The sequence below is a fragment of the Bufo bufo genome, chromosome 2, assembly GCF_905171765.1.
Source record: "Bufo bufo chromosome 2, aBufBuf1.1, whole genome shotgun sequence".
Taxonomy (NCBI): domain Eukaryota; kingdom Metazoa; phylum Chordata; class Amphibia; order Anura; family Bufonidae; genus Bufo; species Bufo bufo.
This window is the reverse complement of record NC_053390.1, coordinates 396,289,980-396,305,982: the sequence shown is the minus strand read 5'-3', so window position 1 is coordinate 396,305,982 and position 16,003 is coordinate 396,289,980. Positions and strand designations below refer to the sequence as shown.

The 16,003-nt window shown below is 39.0% G+C and overlaps 1 protein-coding gene across 1 annotated transcript in view; it reads left to right on the top strand.

Moving 5' to 3' along the window:
• Positions 1-16,003, top strand: part of CNTLN (centlein) — a 353,786-nt gene that overhangs the window by 296,134 nt on the left and 41,649 nt on the right. The window contains exons 21-24 of the mRNA XM_040417242.1: positions 2,140-2,237; positions 10,974-11,100; positions 13,140-13,277; positions 15,264-15,449. Coding sequence (XP_040273176.1) covers positions 2,140-2,237; positions 10,974-11,100; positions 13,140-13,277; positions 15,264-15,449 — 549 coding nt within the window. The remainder of the gene's footprint in view (positions 1-2,139; positions 2,238-10,973; positions 11,101-13,139; positions 13,278-15,263; positions 15,450-16,003) is intronic.

Sequence of the window (16,003 nt, the reverse complement as noted above, 5' to 3'; positions counted from 1 at the left end):
GAAATATTGAGTTTTGTTTGGCTGTTAACCCTTTTTTTCGTTAGTGTAAATTATTTTTATTAAAGTGGAAAATCTGCCAAAAAAGTTAAATTCTGAAATTTCATCTCCATCTTCCATTAAAGGGGTATTCTCATCTTAATGATCACTGTTAAATCTGTTAATGATTTGACAGTGATAATTTTTCTAAATACATGTTATTACCCAATTCCCCCCCCTTTTTTTTAGAAAATAAGTCCCCTCTTATCTGATGTTGTCTTTGGTCTCCCCTGGTTACGGCCACCTCTCCTGTCGAATCCCGCCGGGCCACGCTTGCGCAGAAGACTGAAGATTCTCTCCCGGCCGGGCTGCGCAATGTCCTGAACGCGCACGCCGCCGCGCATGCACCATGATGACTTCTTTCTGGCTAGTATAGTACAGAGCCGCGAACGTGCACGCCGGCTCTGTACTATACAGGCCAGGAATAAGTCACCATGGCGCGGCGGCGTGCGCGTTCAGGACATTGCGCAGCCCGACCAGGAGAAAATTTTCAGTCTTCTGCGCAAGTGCGGCCCGGCCGGGAGAAGAATCCAGGAAGTGAACGTCGCGCTCAAGGAAGGTAAGTATGAAAAGGGAAGATGAGAATACCCCTTTAATTCTTGTGGAATATCTAAAGGGTTAACAAAGTTAGTAAAATTAGTTTTGAATACCTTGAGGGGTGTAGTTTCTAAAATGGGGACATTTTTGGGTGGTTTCTATTATGTAAGCCTCACAAAGTGACTTCAGACCTGAACTGGTCCTTTAAAAGTGGGTTTTGGAAATTTTCAGAAAAATTTCAAGATTTGCTTCTAAACTTCTAAGCCTTCTAACGTCCCCAAAATATAAAATGGCCTTCACAAAATGATCCAAACATGAAGTAGACATATGGGGAATGTAAAGTAATAACTATTTTTGGAGGTATTACTATCTATTATAAATATTTTTTATTTTTTTTTGTAAATTTGGCATTTTTTTTAAATACAGAAAAAAAAAAAAATTGACTCAATTTTACCACTGTCATGAAGTACAATATGTGATGAGAAAACAAACTCATAATGGCCTGGATAAGTAAAAGCGTTTTAAAGTTATCACCACATAAAGTGACACTGGTCAGATTTGCAAAAAATGGCCTGGTCCTTAAGGTGAAAAATGGCAGGGTCCTGAAGGCGTTAAACAATAGGTCATTTTCTGATGATGCATTCCCTTTAAGATTTCTAAAGTACTTTCTTTTATCACAACCTTATTGTGACAGAAAATGCATTCATAAAATGATTTGAATGGAAGTTTTTCTCAATATCTTAAAGAAGGAACAGGAATAGCAATTTTTTGACATAATGCTGTTTCCTGGTATTGCCTCTTTGACTGTTGTGAGAGTTCTGAGATTTGAGATAGCATGAGTACGGATGAGCGAACCCGAACTTTACAGGTTCGGGTTCAGTGTTCGAATGGTGTAGGAATTCCGTTATGGATTTCGTTATAATGGAATTCCTACACCACCCGAACACTGAACCCGAACCTGTAAAGTTGAGGTTCGCTCAACCCTAACCATGAGCATGTCCTGTAGAACAGAATACAAGCAATTGGAAAAGCAGTATGTAGTTTGTTAGTGGACAGACTGGGCAAATGGACGATATTGAGACAACGCCCCCCCCCCCCCCCCCCCCCTTTAAGTTACGTACCTCCTGGCATCCCTGAACCTAGAAAACACTAAGAAGTATACACTTTTCATTTAGTTTACATTGATCTTTATGCTAGCACATGTTTATTTTATTCATTTACAATGTTTATGAACTTGATTAAAATACATTTTGTACACCTCATATAAGGCATGCAGCAAAATTTGGGAAGTAGGAAATATACAATTGCACTCTTTAAAATCCTGTATTCTGAAATTGTGAATGGAGTGCTTTTTCTTCCAGCTATAATGTGAGCGCAATGGAAAGCACTGGTGTTATTGTTTGTAACATTATCCCTTCTTTCCATGTATTTCTAGTTCTTTTTATGAAGTGATTGTATATTTAAACCTTCTAGCACTGGGAGGCAACTACTACATGGCAAAGACCTCCCTGATAGATTAAACCAGGCTCACAGGGCTTCATACTTTATTTTCTATTTCTTCCTTAGAACATGACTGTTGAAATGGCAAAACAGTCCACGACAATTAAAACCATGAAGAATGAAGTCCAGGAAAAGGAAGAACGAATTTGGGAATTGCAGGAAAGGTAGTGTGTTATATTTTTTTCTTTCCGAGGTATGCCGTGATGCATTGAGTTTGTCACCACCTTGTGGTGGTAGCCGGCCTTTTCTCTTGATTCTTGAATGTTCTCACAGATTTTAACACTTATGGAATTTTGGGTCAGGGGAGGTAGAGAGTTTGAGGTGTTAATTCTCGACATTTGTTTTTCGTTTCTCTGTTTTAACTTTAATATCACAGATGGATTTTCTGCTTTCGCAAGAAAGCTGGGAAGTGCAGCTGAAGGTCACAAATTGTGTGAACTCATAAATGATTTGATGGAGTAACCAAAGTTAGATTGAGACCCCAGAGTGGACTTAATCACCCTTGATGTAAATTCAAATCTGTGCCGAGAGGAGAGGAATCTTTCAGATACAGTAATTCTTTGCCTGGGGGCTGAGAGACGTGTCAAGGTTTAGCTGCTTAAACTGGATTAAGCACCAAAGCTTATATGTATAACAAGTGCAAGAGGACAGTTTTGTTTGTTTAGATTTGGATTGATTTGGGCCTTTTAAAAGAGAAGAATTGGAAAGTACAGTAATAGTTTACAAATGATAGCTTCTTCCTTTTTTTTTTCTCCTTTTGGGTTATGGGACTTTGATGTAAATTGGTCTTGCAGTGTCTTTATTCTATATGTAATGGTTCTTTGCTTGCCATCGACCTAATTAGATATTACTAATTACATTTTTATCCGGTATATGGCTATGCCAAATTAATCCTAGATGAGGTCACCAGAAAAATGGCTATACATTTCAAGTTGAAAAAAAAAGAAAGTCATTTTTTGCTTAATTTAGTTATTCATTTTTTTTCGTACTTACATTATTAGCACTTCATTTCTGCTCTAGCAATGTTGTGTTTCTAAGCTTTGGAATATTTTCAATTGATCTTCACTTTATTTTATTAATAAAGGCAAACTGTTTTTGCGCAGGTTGTATTGTGTGGCAATGTCACGCTTGCCTCACTCGGTGTTTCAGCACATTTAAAATGAAAATGGTATCCAAGCGCTTTGTAGGTATAGTACGTGGGAGCGAAAAAAGTTAATGACTCTGAAGACCTATAATAGCTAAATATATGCTTATAATGATTAATTACCAACATGAAAAGACCTCTGCCGTCTCATAAGGTTATGCTGAAAAGTGTCTGTAAATACTGTTCCGGGAAATGGAGCAGTTGCAGCAGAAATGTAATTTATAACACAGGCAAAACAAAAAGCCACTGGTTTCAGTGCCATGTGTGATACTTTTTTATATAACCACATCAGCCCCCATGTAAATTTTATATTGTTGCACAATTTTCTTTTCTGAATGTTTTATGCTGTCATTTATACACTATGTTTCTCTCATTGTTACTTTCCTGCCTGATAATATTGTCTTTCATCCAGTCCTGCGATGTGAATATACCACTAGTACTGTTAGCACATCGCCGGCACTGAATAGAAAATGCCTATTCTTGTCCACAAGAATAGGACATGTTCTATATTTTTCGGGATCGGAATTGCGGACCCGGAAGTGCGGATCCGCAATTCCGGATCCGGGCAGCACATCGTGCTGCCCCATAGAAATGAATGGGTCCGCAATTCTGTTCCGCAAAATGTGGAACGAAATTGCGGATGTGTGAATGGACCCTTAGATTCATTTTCTGCACAACTTTTACATTTTGATACAATCTTGTGACCTTCCTTGTTAACCTATCATACTAGCACCTATTAATGCTTTTGTGCTTTTTTTTTTTTTAACCATTTCTCACTCTCTTGTAAGATATCATGAAACATATTATGAACTGAAAAGATTACTGGTTGCGTAAATTAATATTTATTTTTCTATTTTGTGTGTTCACCATGTATTTTCATCTGCGCTAGAATAATTCTCTTCACACACGACTCTACATAACTTCGTCTCATCCACCGCCAATTCTAAATGTAAGACAGATTCCTGTCTTACATTTACACCATTTTCTACTCCTAAACCAGGCATAGAAAATAAGGAATGAGATGGGCCTGCCGGACTGTCCCCGCCCATGCACGTGCCCTTTTTTAGACCTGGCGTAAGCAGGGAAGAAGTCGCAGATTCTGCCGCAACATGGAGTGCGACAGTATCTGCGCCAGATGTACGCCACAAAAGTTGCGTATATCCATTCGACCCCCACTGTACCTAAATTGAGACAGAATCCTGAACATGGTCTAAGACACTTTTGCTAAAGTTTGTGTTACATTTTCTTTACATCTTTTGACCGATAGCTTGCCTTAAAACAGACCTGTGCTTGTCAGGTATGACAACCAGCTTCAAAAGTTCAAAGTCAAAAAGAAAGAAAAACATTTCCTCAGCAAGGTGTGAGAGAAGGACCAGGAGTGGTCTGGGACTATTTCTGCCACAAGAGATGGAGCTTGATGTTGTCTCCAGAGCAGGTTTTGTGTAGTGATGCAGGTTTTGTCAGATATGCCGCTGATTTGCCATTGTGCGGAAAATCTGCAGCATTGTACATTACCAGCAAATTAGCTGAGATTCAATGAAATCTTATCCCCACACTCAGGGGTGGGATTCAAATTTTTAACAACAGGTTCCCTACTCAACGGTGGACACGCGGCATCACGACACATGTTTACATATACATACACCATATATATGCAACACACATACACATAAATACACCATATACATGGTACACACACATAAATACACCATATATATGCAACACACATACACATAAATACACCATATACATGGTACACACACATAAATACACCATATACACTGCGTGCAGAATTATTAGGCAAATGAGTATTTTGACCACATCATCCTCTTTATGCATGTTGTCTTACTCCAAGCTGTATAGGCTCGAAAGCCTACTACCAATTAAGCATATTAGGTGATGTGCATCTCTGTAATGAGAAGGATTGTGGTCTAATGACATCAACACCCTATATTAGGTGTGCATAATTATTAGGCAACTTCCTTTCTTTTGGCAAAATGGGTCAAAAGAAGGACTTGACAGGCTCAGAAAAGTCAAAAATAGTGAGATATCTTGCAGAGGGATGCAGCACTCTTAAAATTGCAAAGCTTCTGAAGCGTGATCATCGAACAATCAAGCGTTTCATTCAAAATAGTCAACAGGGTCGCAAGAAGCGTGTGGAAAAACCAAGGCGCAAAATAACTGCCCATGAACTGAGAAAAGTCAAGCGTGCAGCTGCCAAGATGCCACTTGCCACCAGTTTGGCCATATTTCAGAGCTGCAACATCACTGGAGTGCCCAAAAGCACAAGGTGTGCAATACTCAGAGACATGGCCAAGGTAAGAAAGGCTGAAAGACGACCACCACTGAACAAGACACACAAGCTGAAACGTCAAGACTGGGCCAAGAAATATCTCAAGACTGATTTTTCTAAGGTTTTATGGACTGATGAAATGAGAGTGAGTCTTGATGGGCCAGATGGATGGGCCCGTGGCTGAATTGGTAAAGGGCAGAGAGCTCCAGTCCGACTCGGACGCCAGCAAGGTGGAGGTGGAGTACTGGTTTGGGCTGGTATCATCAAAGATGAGCTTGTGGGGCCTTTTCGGGTTGAGGATGGAGTCGAGCTCAACTCCCAGTCCTACTGCCAGTTTCTGGAAGACACCTTCTTCAAGCAGTGGTACAGGAAGAAGTCTACATCCTTCAAGAAAAACATGATTTTCATGCAGGACAATGCTCCATCACACGCGTCCAAGTACTCCACAGCGTGGCTGGCAAGAAAGGGTATAAAAGAAGAAAATCTAATGACATGGCCTCCTTGTTCACCTGATCTGAACCCCATTGAGAACCTGTGGTCCATCATCAAATGTGAGATTTACAAGGAGGGAAAACAGTACACCTCTCTGAACAGTGTCTGGGAGGCTGTGGTTGCTGCTGCACGCAATGTTGATGGTGAACAGATCAAAACACTGACAGAATCCATGGATGACAGGCTTTTGAGTGTCCTTGCAAAGAAAGGTGGCTATATTGGTCACTGATTTGTTTTTGTTTTGTTTTTGAATGTCAGAAATGTATATTTGTGAATGTTGAGATGTTATATTGGTTTCACTGGTAAAAATAAATAATTGAAATGGGTATATATTTGTTTTTTGTTAAGTTGCCTAATAATTATGCACAGTAATAGTCACCTGCACACACAGATATCCCCCTAAAATAGCTAAAACTAAAAACAAACTAAAAACTACTTCCAAAAATATTCAGCTTTAATATTAATGAGTTTTTTGGGTTCATTGAGAACATGGTTGTTGTTCAATAATAAAATTAATCCTCAAAAATACAACTTGTCTAATAATTCTGCACTCCCTGTATATGCAACACACATACACATAAATACACCATATACATGGTACACACACATAAATACACCATATACATGGTACACACACATAAATACACCATATACATGGTACACACACATAAATACACCATATATATGCAACACACATACACATAAATACACCATATACATGGTACACACACATAAATACACCATATATATGCAACACACATACACATAAATACACCATATACATGGTACACACACATAAATACACCATATATATGCAACACACATACACATAAATACACCATATACACGGTACACACACATAAATACACCATATACATGCAACACACATAAATACACCATATACATGCAACACACATACACATAAATACACCATATACATGGTACACACACATAAATACACCATATACATGGTACACACACATAAATACACCATATACATGGTACACACACATAAATACACCATATACATGGTACACACACACAAATACACCATATACATGGTACACACACAAATACACCATATACATAGTACACACACATAAATACACCATATATATGCAACACACATACACATAAATACACCATATACATGGTACACACACATAAATACACCATATACATGGTACACACACATAAATACACCATATACATGGTACACACACATAAATACACCATATACATGGTACACACACATAAATACACCATATACATGGTACACACACACAAATACACCATATACATGGTACACACACAAATACACCATATACATAGTACACACACATAAATACACCATATATATGCAACACACATACACATAAATACACCATATACATGGTACACACACATAAATACACCATATACATGGTACACACACATAAATACACCATATACATGGTACACACACATAAATACACCATATACATGGTACACACACATAAATACACCATATATATGCAACACACATACACATAAATACACCATATACATGGTACACACACATAAATACACCATATATATGCAACACACATACACATAAATACACCATATACATGGTACACACACATAAATACACCATATATATGCAACACACATACACATAAATACACCATATACATGGTACACACACATAAATACACCATATATATGCAACACACATACACATAAATACACCATATACATGGTACACACACATAAATACACCATATACATGGTACACACACATAAATACACCATATACATGGTACACACACATAAATACACCATATACATGGTACACACACATAAATACACCATATATATGCAACACACATACACATAAATACACCATATACATGGTACACACACATAAATACACCATATATATGCAACACACATACACATAAATACACCATATACATGGTACACACACATAAATACACCATATATATGCAACACACATACACATAAATACACCATATACACGGTACACACACATAAATACACCATATACATGCAACACACATAAATACACCATATACATGCAACACACATACACATAAATACACCATATACATGGTACACACACATAAATACACCATATACATGGTACACACACATAAATACACCATATACATGGTACACACACATAAATACACCATATACATGGTACACACACACAAATACACCATATACATGGTACACACACAAATACACCATATACATAGTACATACACATAAATACACCATATATATGCAACACACATACACATAAATACACCATATACATGGTACACACACATAAATACACCATATACATGGTACACACACATAAATACACCATATACATGGTACACACACATAAATACACCATATACATGGTACACACACATAAATACACCATATATATGCAACACACATACACATAAATACACCATATACATGGTACACACACATAAATACACCATATATATGCAACACACATACACATAAATACACCATATACATGGTACACACACATAAATACACCATATATATGCAACACACATACACATAAATACACCATATACACGGTACACACACATAAATACACCATATACATGCAACACACATAAATACACCATATACATGCAACACACATACACATAAATACACCATATACATGGTACACACACATAAATACACCATATACATGGTACACACACATAAATACACCATATACATGGTACACACACATAAATACACCATATACATGGTACACACACACAAATACACCATATACATGGTACACACACAAATACACCATATACATAGTACACACACATAAATACACCATATATATGCAACACACATACACATAAATACACCATATACATGGTACACACACATAAATACACCATATACATGGTACACACACATAAATACACCATATACATGGTACACACACATAAATACACCATATACATGCAACACACATACACATAAATACACCATATACATGGTACACACACATAAATACACCATATACATGGTACACACACATAAATACACCATATACATGGTACACACACATAAATACACCATATACATAGTACACACACATAAATACACCATATATATGCAACACACATACACATAAATACACCATATACATGGTACACACACATAAATACACCATATACATGGTACACACACATAAATACACCATATACACGGTACACACACATAAATACACCATATACACGGTACACACACATAAATACACCATATACATGGTGCACACACATAAATACACCATATACATGGTACACACACATAAATACACCATATACATGCAACACACATACACATAAATACACCATATACATGGTACACACACATAAATACACCATATACATGGTACACACACATAAATACACCATATACATGGTACACACACATAAATACACCATATACATGGTGCACACACATAAATACACCATATACATGGTGCACACACATAAATACACCATATACATGGTACACACACATAAATACACCATATACATGCAACACACATACACATAAATACACCATATACATGGTACACACACATAAATACACCATATACATGGTGCACACACATAAATACACCATATACATGGTGCACACACATAAATACACCATATACATGGTACACACACATAAATACACCATATACATGCAACACACATACACATAAATACACCATATACATGGTACAAACACATAAATACACCATATACATGCAACACACATACACATAAATACACCATATACATGGTACACACACATAAATACACCATATACATGGTGCACACACATAAATACACCATATACATGGTGCACACACATAAATACACCATATACATGGTACACACACATAAATACACCATATACATGCAACACACATACACATAAATACACCATATACATGGTACACACACATAAATACACCATATACATGGTACACACACATAAATACACCATATACATGGTGCACACACATAAATACACCATATACATGGTACACACACATAAATACACCATATACATGCAACACACATAAATACACCATATACATGCAACACACATACACATAAATACACCATATACATGGTACACACACATAAATACACCATATACATGGTGCACACACATAAATACACCATATACATGGTACACACACATAAATACACCATATACATGGTACACACACATACAGTGCTGGCCCACACCTCTAACTCCAGCCAATTTCTATTGGCTGTAATTTTAACAACCGGATCTGGAGAACTGGAGGGAACTGGCTGAATCCAATGCCTGCGCACTCTGTCAAAAATCAACAGCGTAAATTGGTTTGCAATGACGATTTGAAATCTGCAGCATGTCAATTTTCCCTGCTGCTTTCCATTGCAAATTTCACCCTTGGATATATTTTAGTTTATAGCATGAATTTGCGGCAAAATCTACAGTGGACTTTTGTGCTATATTTTGTGTCCCGTGTTGGACGTACCCTTAAAGTGTATATTCCCCTGCCATGATACATTGTTGATTTCTTCAGTGATACACCTGGAGGGTGCTTTAAAATCAAGGTTCTAGTATGTCCAAATGGATTAATAGACGACATGGTCCATTAAGTGGCAGCCAGAAGATTGCACCTTGTTAGTGCAATACTCCTGCAGCAAAACTGTGAGGATTCCAATGATAACATTATATTAGGAAATATGGCATCTCTCTTACATTTACAGAAAGTATGCAAAGTATAAGAAGTGCCTACTATTGTACAGTGTGAGCCATTCATACAGGATGCCCAGCTTTAGATGTCTTAAATGTGTAAAACAACTTTCCGCATCTGTTTCATAGGGAGAAGGTATAAATCTGAATTGTATAGTAGTAATGTGGGCCCTCTCTCTCTAGGGTGACTCGGATGGAAAGGGATGTCAACATGAAAAGGCATTTGATAGAGGATCTGAAAACCCGTCTGAAAACCTACCAGGAAAACGAGAGACCGAGCAAAGAAATGTTGGAAAGTCTTGAAAGGAAGGTAATTCACTCCGTATATTTATTCCCTGAGCCTATTATTCACAAAATCACCTTGGAATGTGGTGCAGCACATCACATCTGCGGCGTAATAATGCCCCGGAGACCGACTAACATCTCCCCACGACAGCCATTAACTTGATAGAAAAATAACATGCAATAAGGATCAAAAAGCGATGTTACTTTAAGCACATTCAGTTCAGAAACAGGAGGGTAAGGTGTGTTTGTGATCGCATCTTGACATGGCGAGCGGTGTTTGTCGACTCCGAATGAGTGACGCTCGTATAACAAATAGGAATGGTTAAACTTTACTCAATTTCACCGTCATCTACTAACAGTTAACAGGCATAGAGTCCTCAGACTGCTCTGCGCAGATGCCGTTATGTTTTTTATATCTTTTCATTCATGTATGAATGTGCAGATTTAGCAGAGCTGGATGTGTCATGTTAACTCTTTGTGCTGTGGCACATGAGTGTAATTCAGGCACATTTTAGCCCCCACATTAGGCTAGGGCTACACAGCGACAAAAAGGGTACAACTACACCGCCACATTCATGCCGCACACTATTTTTTATAATGATCGCTATTCTACTGCAACGCGACAGTAACTTGGATGGATTTTTTGCAACTGTCGAGTCGCAGAGAACGACACCATTGGCTAATGTTGCGCGACTTTTCTGCAACAAGAGGTCACTCGACACATGTCGCCCTGTAGCCCTATCTAATGACCTGAACTGACAATACCATAGATCTCGCCGTTAATTCAGATCATTAGACTCTGCTTGTGATGGGATTTGCTAGTGCAATAATGTGCTGGTATTGCTTTATTGCTATAGAAGACATCTCATAACACATTAAATAAGCATACTGAAGAGTTCCAAATAAAAATTAAACAAATGTAGCTCTGCTACATCTTTCTGGTTTATAGGCTACAGTTTATAAGCTATAATAAATGTCCAACGTGCTGTATAACCCCTGGGTGTCATTTGATCAGAAGTTGTACGTTCCCCTTCGCTCTGAGCCTATGGTCAAATAGATATATATATATTTTTTTTTTTATTAACATTTGGTCCTTAACATGTTGTTGAACATTAATAAAACATTAAAATCTGATAATTTGCTGGGGGAGCAGACCTGAGGTGATTTATGAGTGGTGTCGGGAGCCTCTGCCCAGTTTGCACATTTATAATATAGCACATGTAATTAGTGTGGAGATCTTCCTAAATGGAAGTGTATGAAGACATGATTCAACTATTTCCAGCAATGCATTGGATGTGTAAGTATCATTTCTGGTACTCTTGTGTTGTGCATGACATGGGGGTTTCATGGAGGCATTATATTTCTGGCACTTGTCATACAGAACTTCAAGGGGTTATTCCAAATCATTATAAAAGTCATCACATAGTATAGTGCATGACAAACTCTTTATAACAAAGCTAGAACCAGCCCTGTACCTCACATGGAATCTGAGATCTCCCCATTCATTGCTTCAATTGCTCTTCAAGATGTATTTCAGGCTGGCAGCTTAGGGGTGTGTCCTTTCTCGGAGGGGGTGTCCTTTCTCGGAGGGGGGGTGTTCTTTCTCAGGGGGTGTGTCTCCTTTCTCGGGGGGGGGGGGGGCTGTCCTTTTTCGGGGTGGGTGTCCTTTCTCGGGGTGGGTGTCCTTTCTCGGGGGGGGGTGTCCTTTCTCGAGCTTGTGTCCTTTCTCGGGCTTGTGTCCTTTCTCAGGGGCGGTGTCCTTTCTGCTGTAGCTCTTGCCCTGTAACAGTTGAAGATTTAAACTGAGTGTGTGACCACCTCAGAGAAGTGTACAAGAAATAAGGAAAAGAATAAACAGCAGGCTTTGCCATCCAGATGCATTTTATTGAATAACAAAATGGCTATAGTAATTTTTTTTACTAAAGTATTCAGATCCATGTGCTGGTTTGAAAGATTTTGAATACTTTTTCGTGGCACAACCCCTTTAAGGTTCCGATCAGCTGCAGCGCCTCCTTCGTCCCCCCAGTCCCGGTTGCCTTTTTTCTTATCATTATCATTTTACAGCTAAAGACAGTGACAGAGGAATGCTCTCACAAGAAGACCTCAGTTGACTCATTGAAACAGAGGCTCAGTGTCATTACCAAGGAAAAGGCGAAGTATGAGCAGATGTACTACAAAATAAAAGAAGACTTAGACACAAAGGTATGTAGCATGGCTCTATCCTATTCATATTGTGGGGATATGTCAGTGGAGGCCAGAGTGCATTGTTCGGAGGCATTGACAGGCCAACCAGGCAGGGGCGAAGTTCCTCCACCACTGTCCTCAGGTTCATAGTGGTTACCTTTCTAGTACTGTATCTTGCTAAGATATGCTATAAAGTCTATATGCAGTCATTTTAATACTATAGGGAATTTATATGAATGGCAAGTTTCTTGTCGTCGCTTAGTATTGAGGTATTCCGATAAAGCTTACGAAGTACTATCTGTGGTTTATGGCGGGTGTACTCTGCCCATGGAGAAAATGGCACGGGTTGGTATGGAGATTGCAATACAAAGCAGAAAAACCATAAAGTGAGGACCTTTAGACCATACTAGCTGCTTTATTTTTGGTTAAAATAAGTCAGTTCCCAGGGTTGCAGGATTGTATGATCACAGAATTTATTTCTATGCAAGTCTCGATATGTGTATCATTGACTAGAATCTTACTTCCAGCTGACACAGCAGATACTGTAAAGGTTATATCATCCTGCAGAGTGGAATGGACTGGCCGGTTACGTATTTCACTTTAGTACCCTCGGCCTTGAGTGTAGGATACAAATGGGGTCCCCAATAAAAGAAAAAAAGTGCTTGTTTAACACCTTAAAGGGGTATTCCCATCTCCGACATTGGGGGCATATCGGTAGCATATGCCCCCAATATCTGATAGGTGCGGGTCCCACCTCTGAGACCCGCACCTGTACTTAGAATGGAGCCCGCAAAGTGCTGGAGGGTACACCACGCTTGCACGGACGCCCTCCATTTATTCCTACGGGAGCGCCAAAAATAGCAAGGCGGCACGCTCGGCTAAATTCAGAAGTCCCATTGAAATTAATGGAAAGCGCACCAAACAAACATGGCCACCGCTCCATTCGCTTCTATATGGGTTAACGGAAATTCGGCTATTTTCAGCAATCCCATAGGAATGAATAGAGGGCAGCCACGTGGTGCGTGCTCCGAAACTTTTCGGGCTCCATTCTACATAAGTATAGATGGGGGGTCCCCCAGAGGTAGCGATATGCCCCCAATATCTAAAATGGGAATACCCCTTTAAGGACACAGACCATTTTCATGTTTGTGTTTTTTTTCTCCCCATCCATTTTTCCATTCACAAAACCATATGAAGGCTTATTTTTTGGTATTTTTAATAGCACAATTTAATTTTGCTTCATTTGTATTGGAAAATGGGCATAAAGGATTCTTCGTTGGGGGGGGGGGAAATAATAATATTCCACCATAGATTTGTTGGGTTTTGTGTGTGCAGTATTCACTGTGTGCTAAAAAAATAACATCACAACCTTAGGCCTCATGCAGACGACTGTTGTTTTGGTCCGCATCCTAGCCGCAGTTTTTGCGGCTCGGATGCGGACCCATTCACTTCAATCACTTCGGCTGTCCGCATCCGTTGCTCCGTTCCGTGGCACCGCAAAAAAATAAAATAACCTGTCCTATTTTTGTCCGTTTCGCAGACAAGAACAGGCAGTTATATTAATGGATGTCCGTGCCGTTACGCAAATTGCGGACGCCATCTGTGTTTTGCGGGTCCGCAATTTGCGGACCGCAAAACACACAACGGTCATGTGCATGTACTCTTATTCTGTGAGTCAGTATGATTAGCTCACTTCTGCAAGAACAAGCCATCACACAGCTCTGTCTATAGTAAAATAAAAAGTTATGGGTGTCATAATATTTTTGAAAAGTAGTGAAATATTTCAGAAACTATATAAATTTGGTATTGCTGTAATCGTACTGACCATCAGAATGAAATGAATGTGTCATTTTTACCATACCCTGAACACCATATAAACAACACCCAAGACAAAATTGAGGTTTTTTTCCCCATTCCTTTGAACACCAGGGTGGGGAAGAGGTTGACGTTCTGTTTAATTGTCTGGTTATTTTTCACTTATTAACATAAGACTATCCCTTTCAGAAAGGAAAAGTCACTGACTTGGAAAGTAAAGTGACTGAAGCTGAACGCACAATGTCTGAACTGGAAAGGGCAGCGACGCAACAACTGCACAACTTAGCAATGCAGAGCGAGCAAGCCTTGGAGGGGTTACAGAACAAAGTCTTCCATGGCAATAAGCGGATTGATGAGTTTGTCACATTCGTAAAGGTATGTTGTACATGAGCCTTCAATCCATCCTTTCTACTGCTGTTTCTCTACTTTGACAAAAATGTGATCATTTTGAGTTTGATACCCATTATAGTGACACCATTTCTATTAGATCATCCTGCTTCAGAATTGAAACTTGAATGCAGCAGAATTAGAAAAAGTTTAATGTCATTATCCTTTGGGGTCCCTTTTTCCTACCAGATTGAGTAGCTCAAGGGTTTTTTGGGTAACATGCAAGTTCAACGTGTTAAAACAAGTAAATCCTTTGAGTCCTTGGTTGATACATGCCTGGCGCCTCTGCCCTTCCTCCTGTTTCCTTAAGGCCTCTTTCACACGACCGTTGTGTGCACCCGTGGCCGTTGTGCCGTTTTCCGTTTTTTTTCGCGGACCCCATGACTTTCAATGGGTCCGTGGAAAAAACGGAAAATGCACCGTTTTGCAGCCGCATCCGAGATCCGTGTTTCCTGGCCGTGAAAAAAATATGACCTGTCCTATTTTTTTCACGGCCAACGGTTCACGGACCCATTCAAGTCAATGGGTCCGTGAAAGAACAC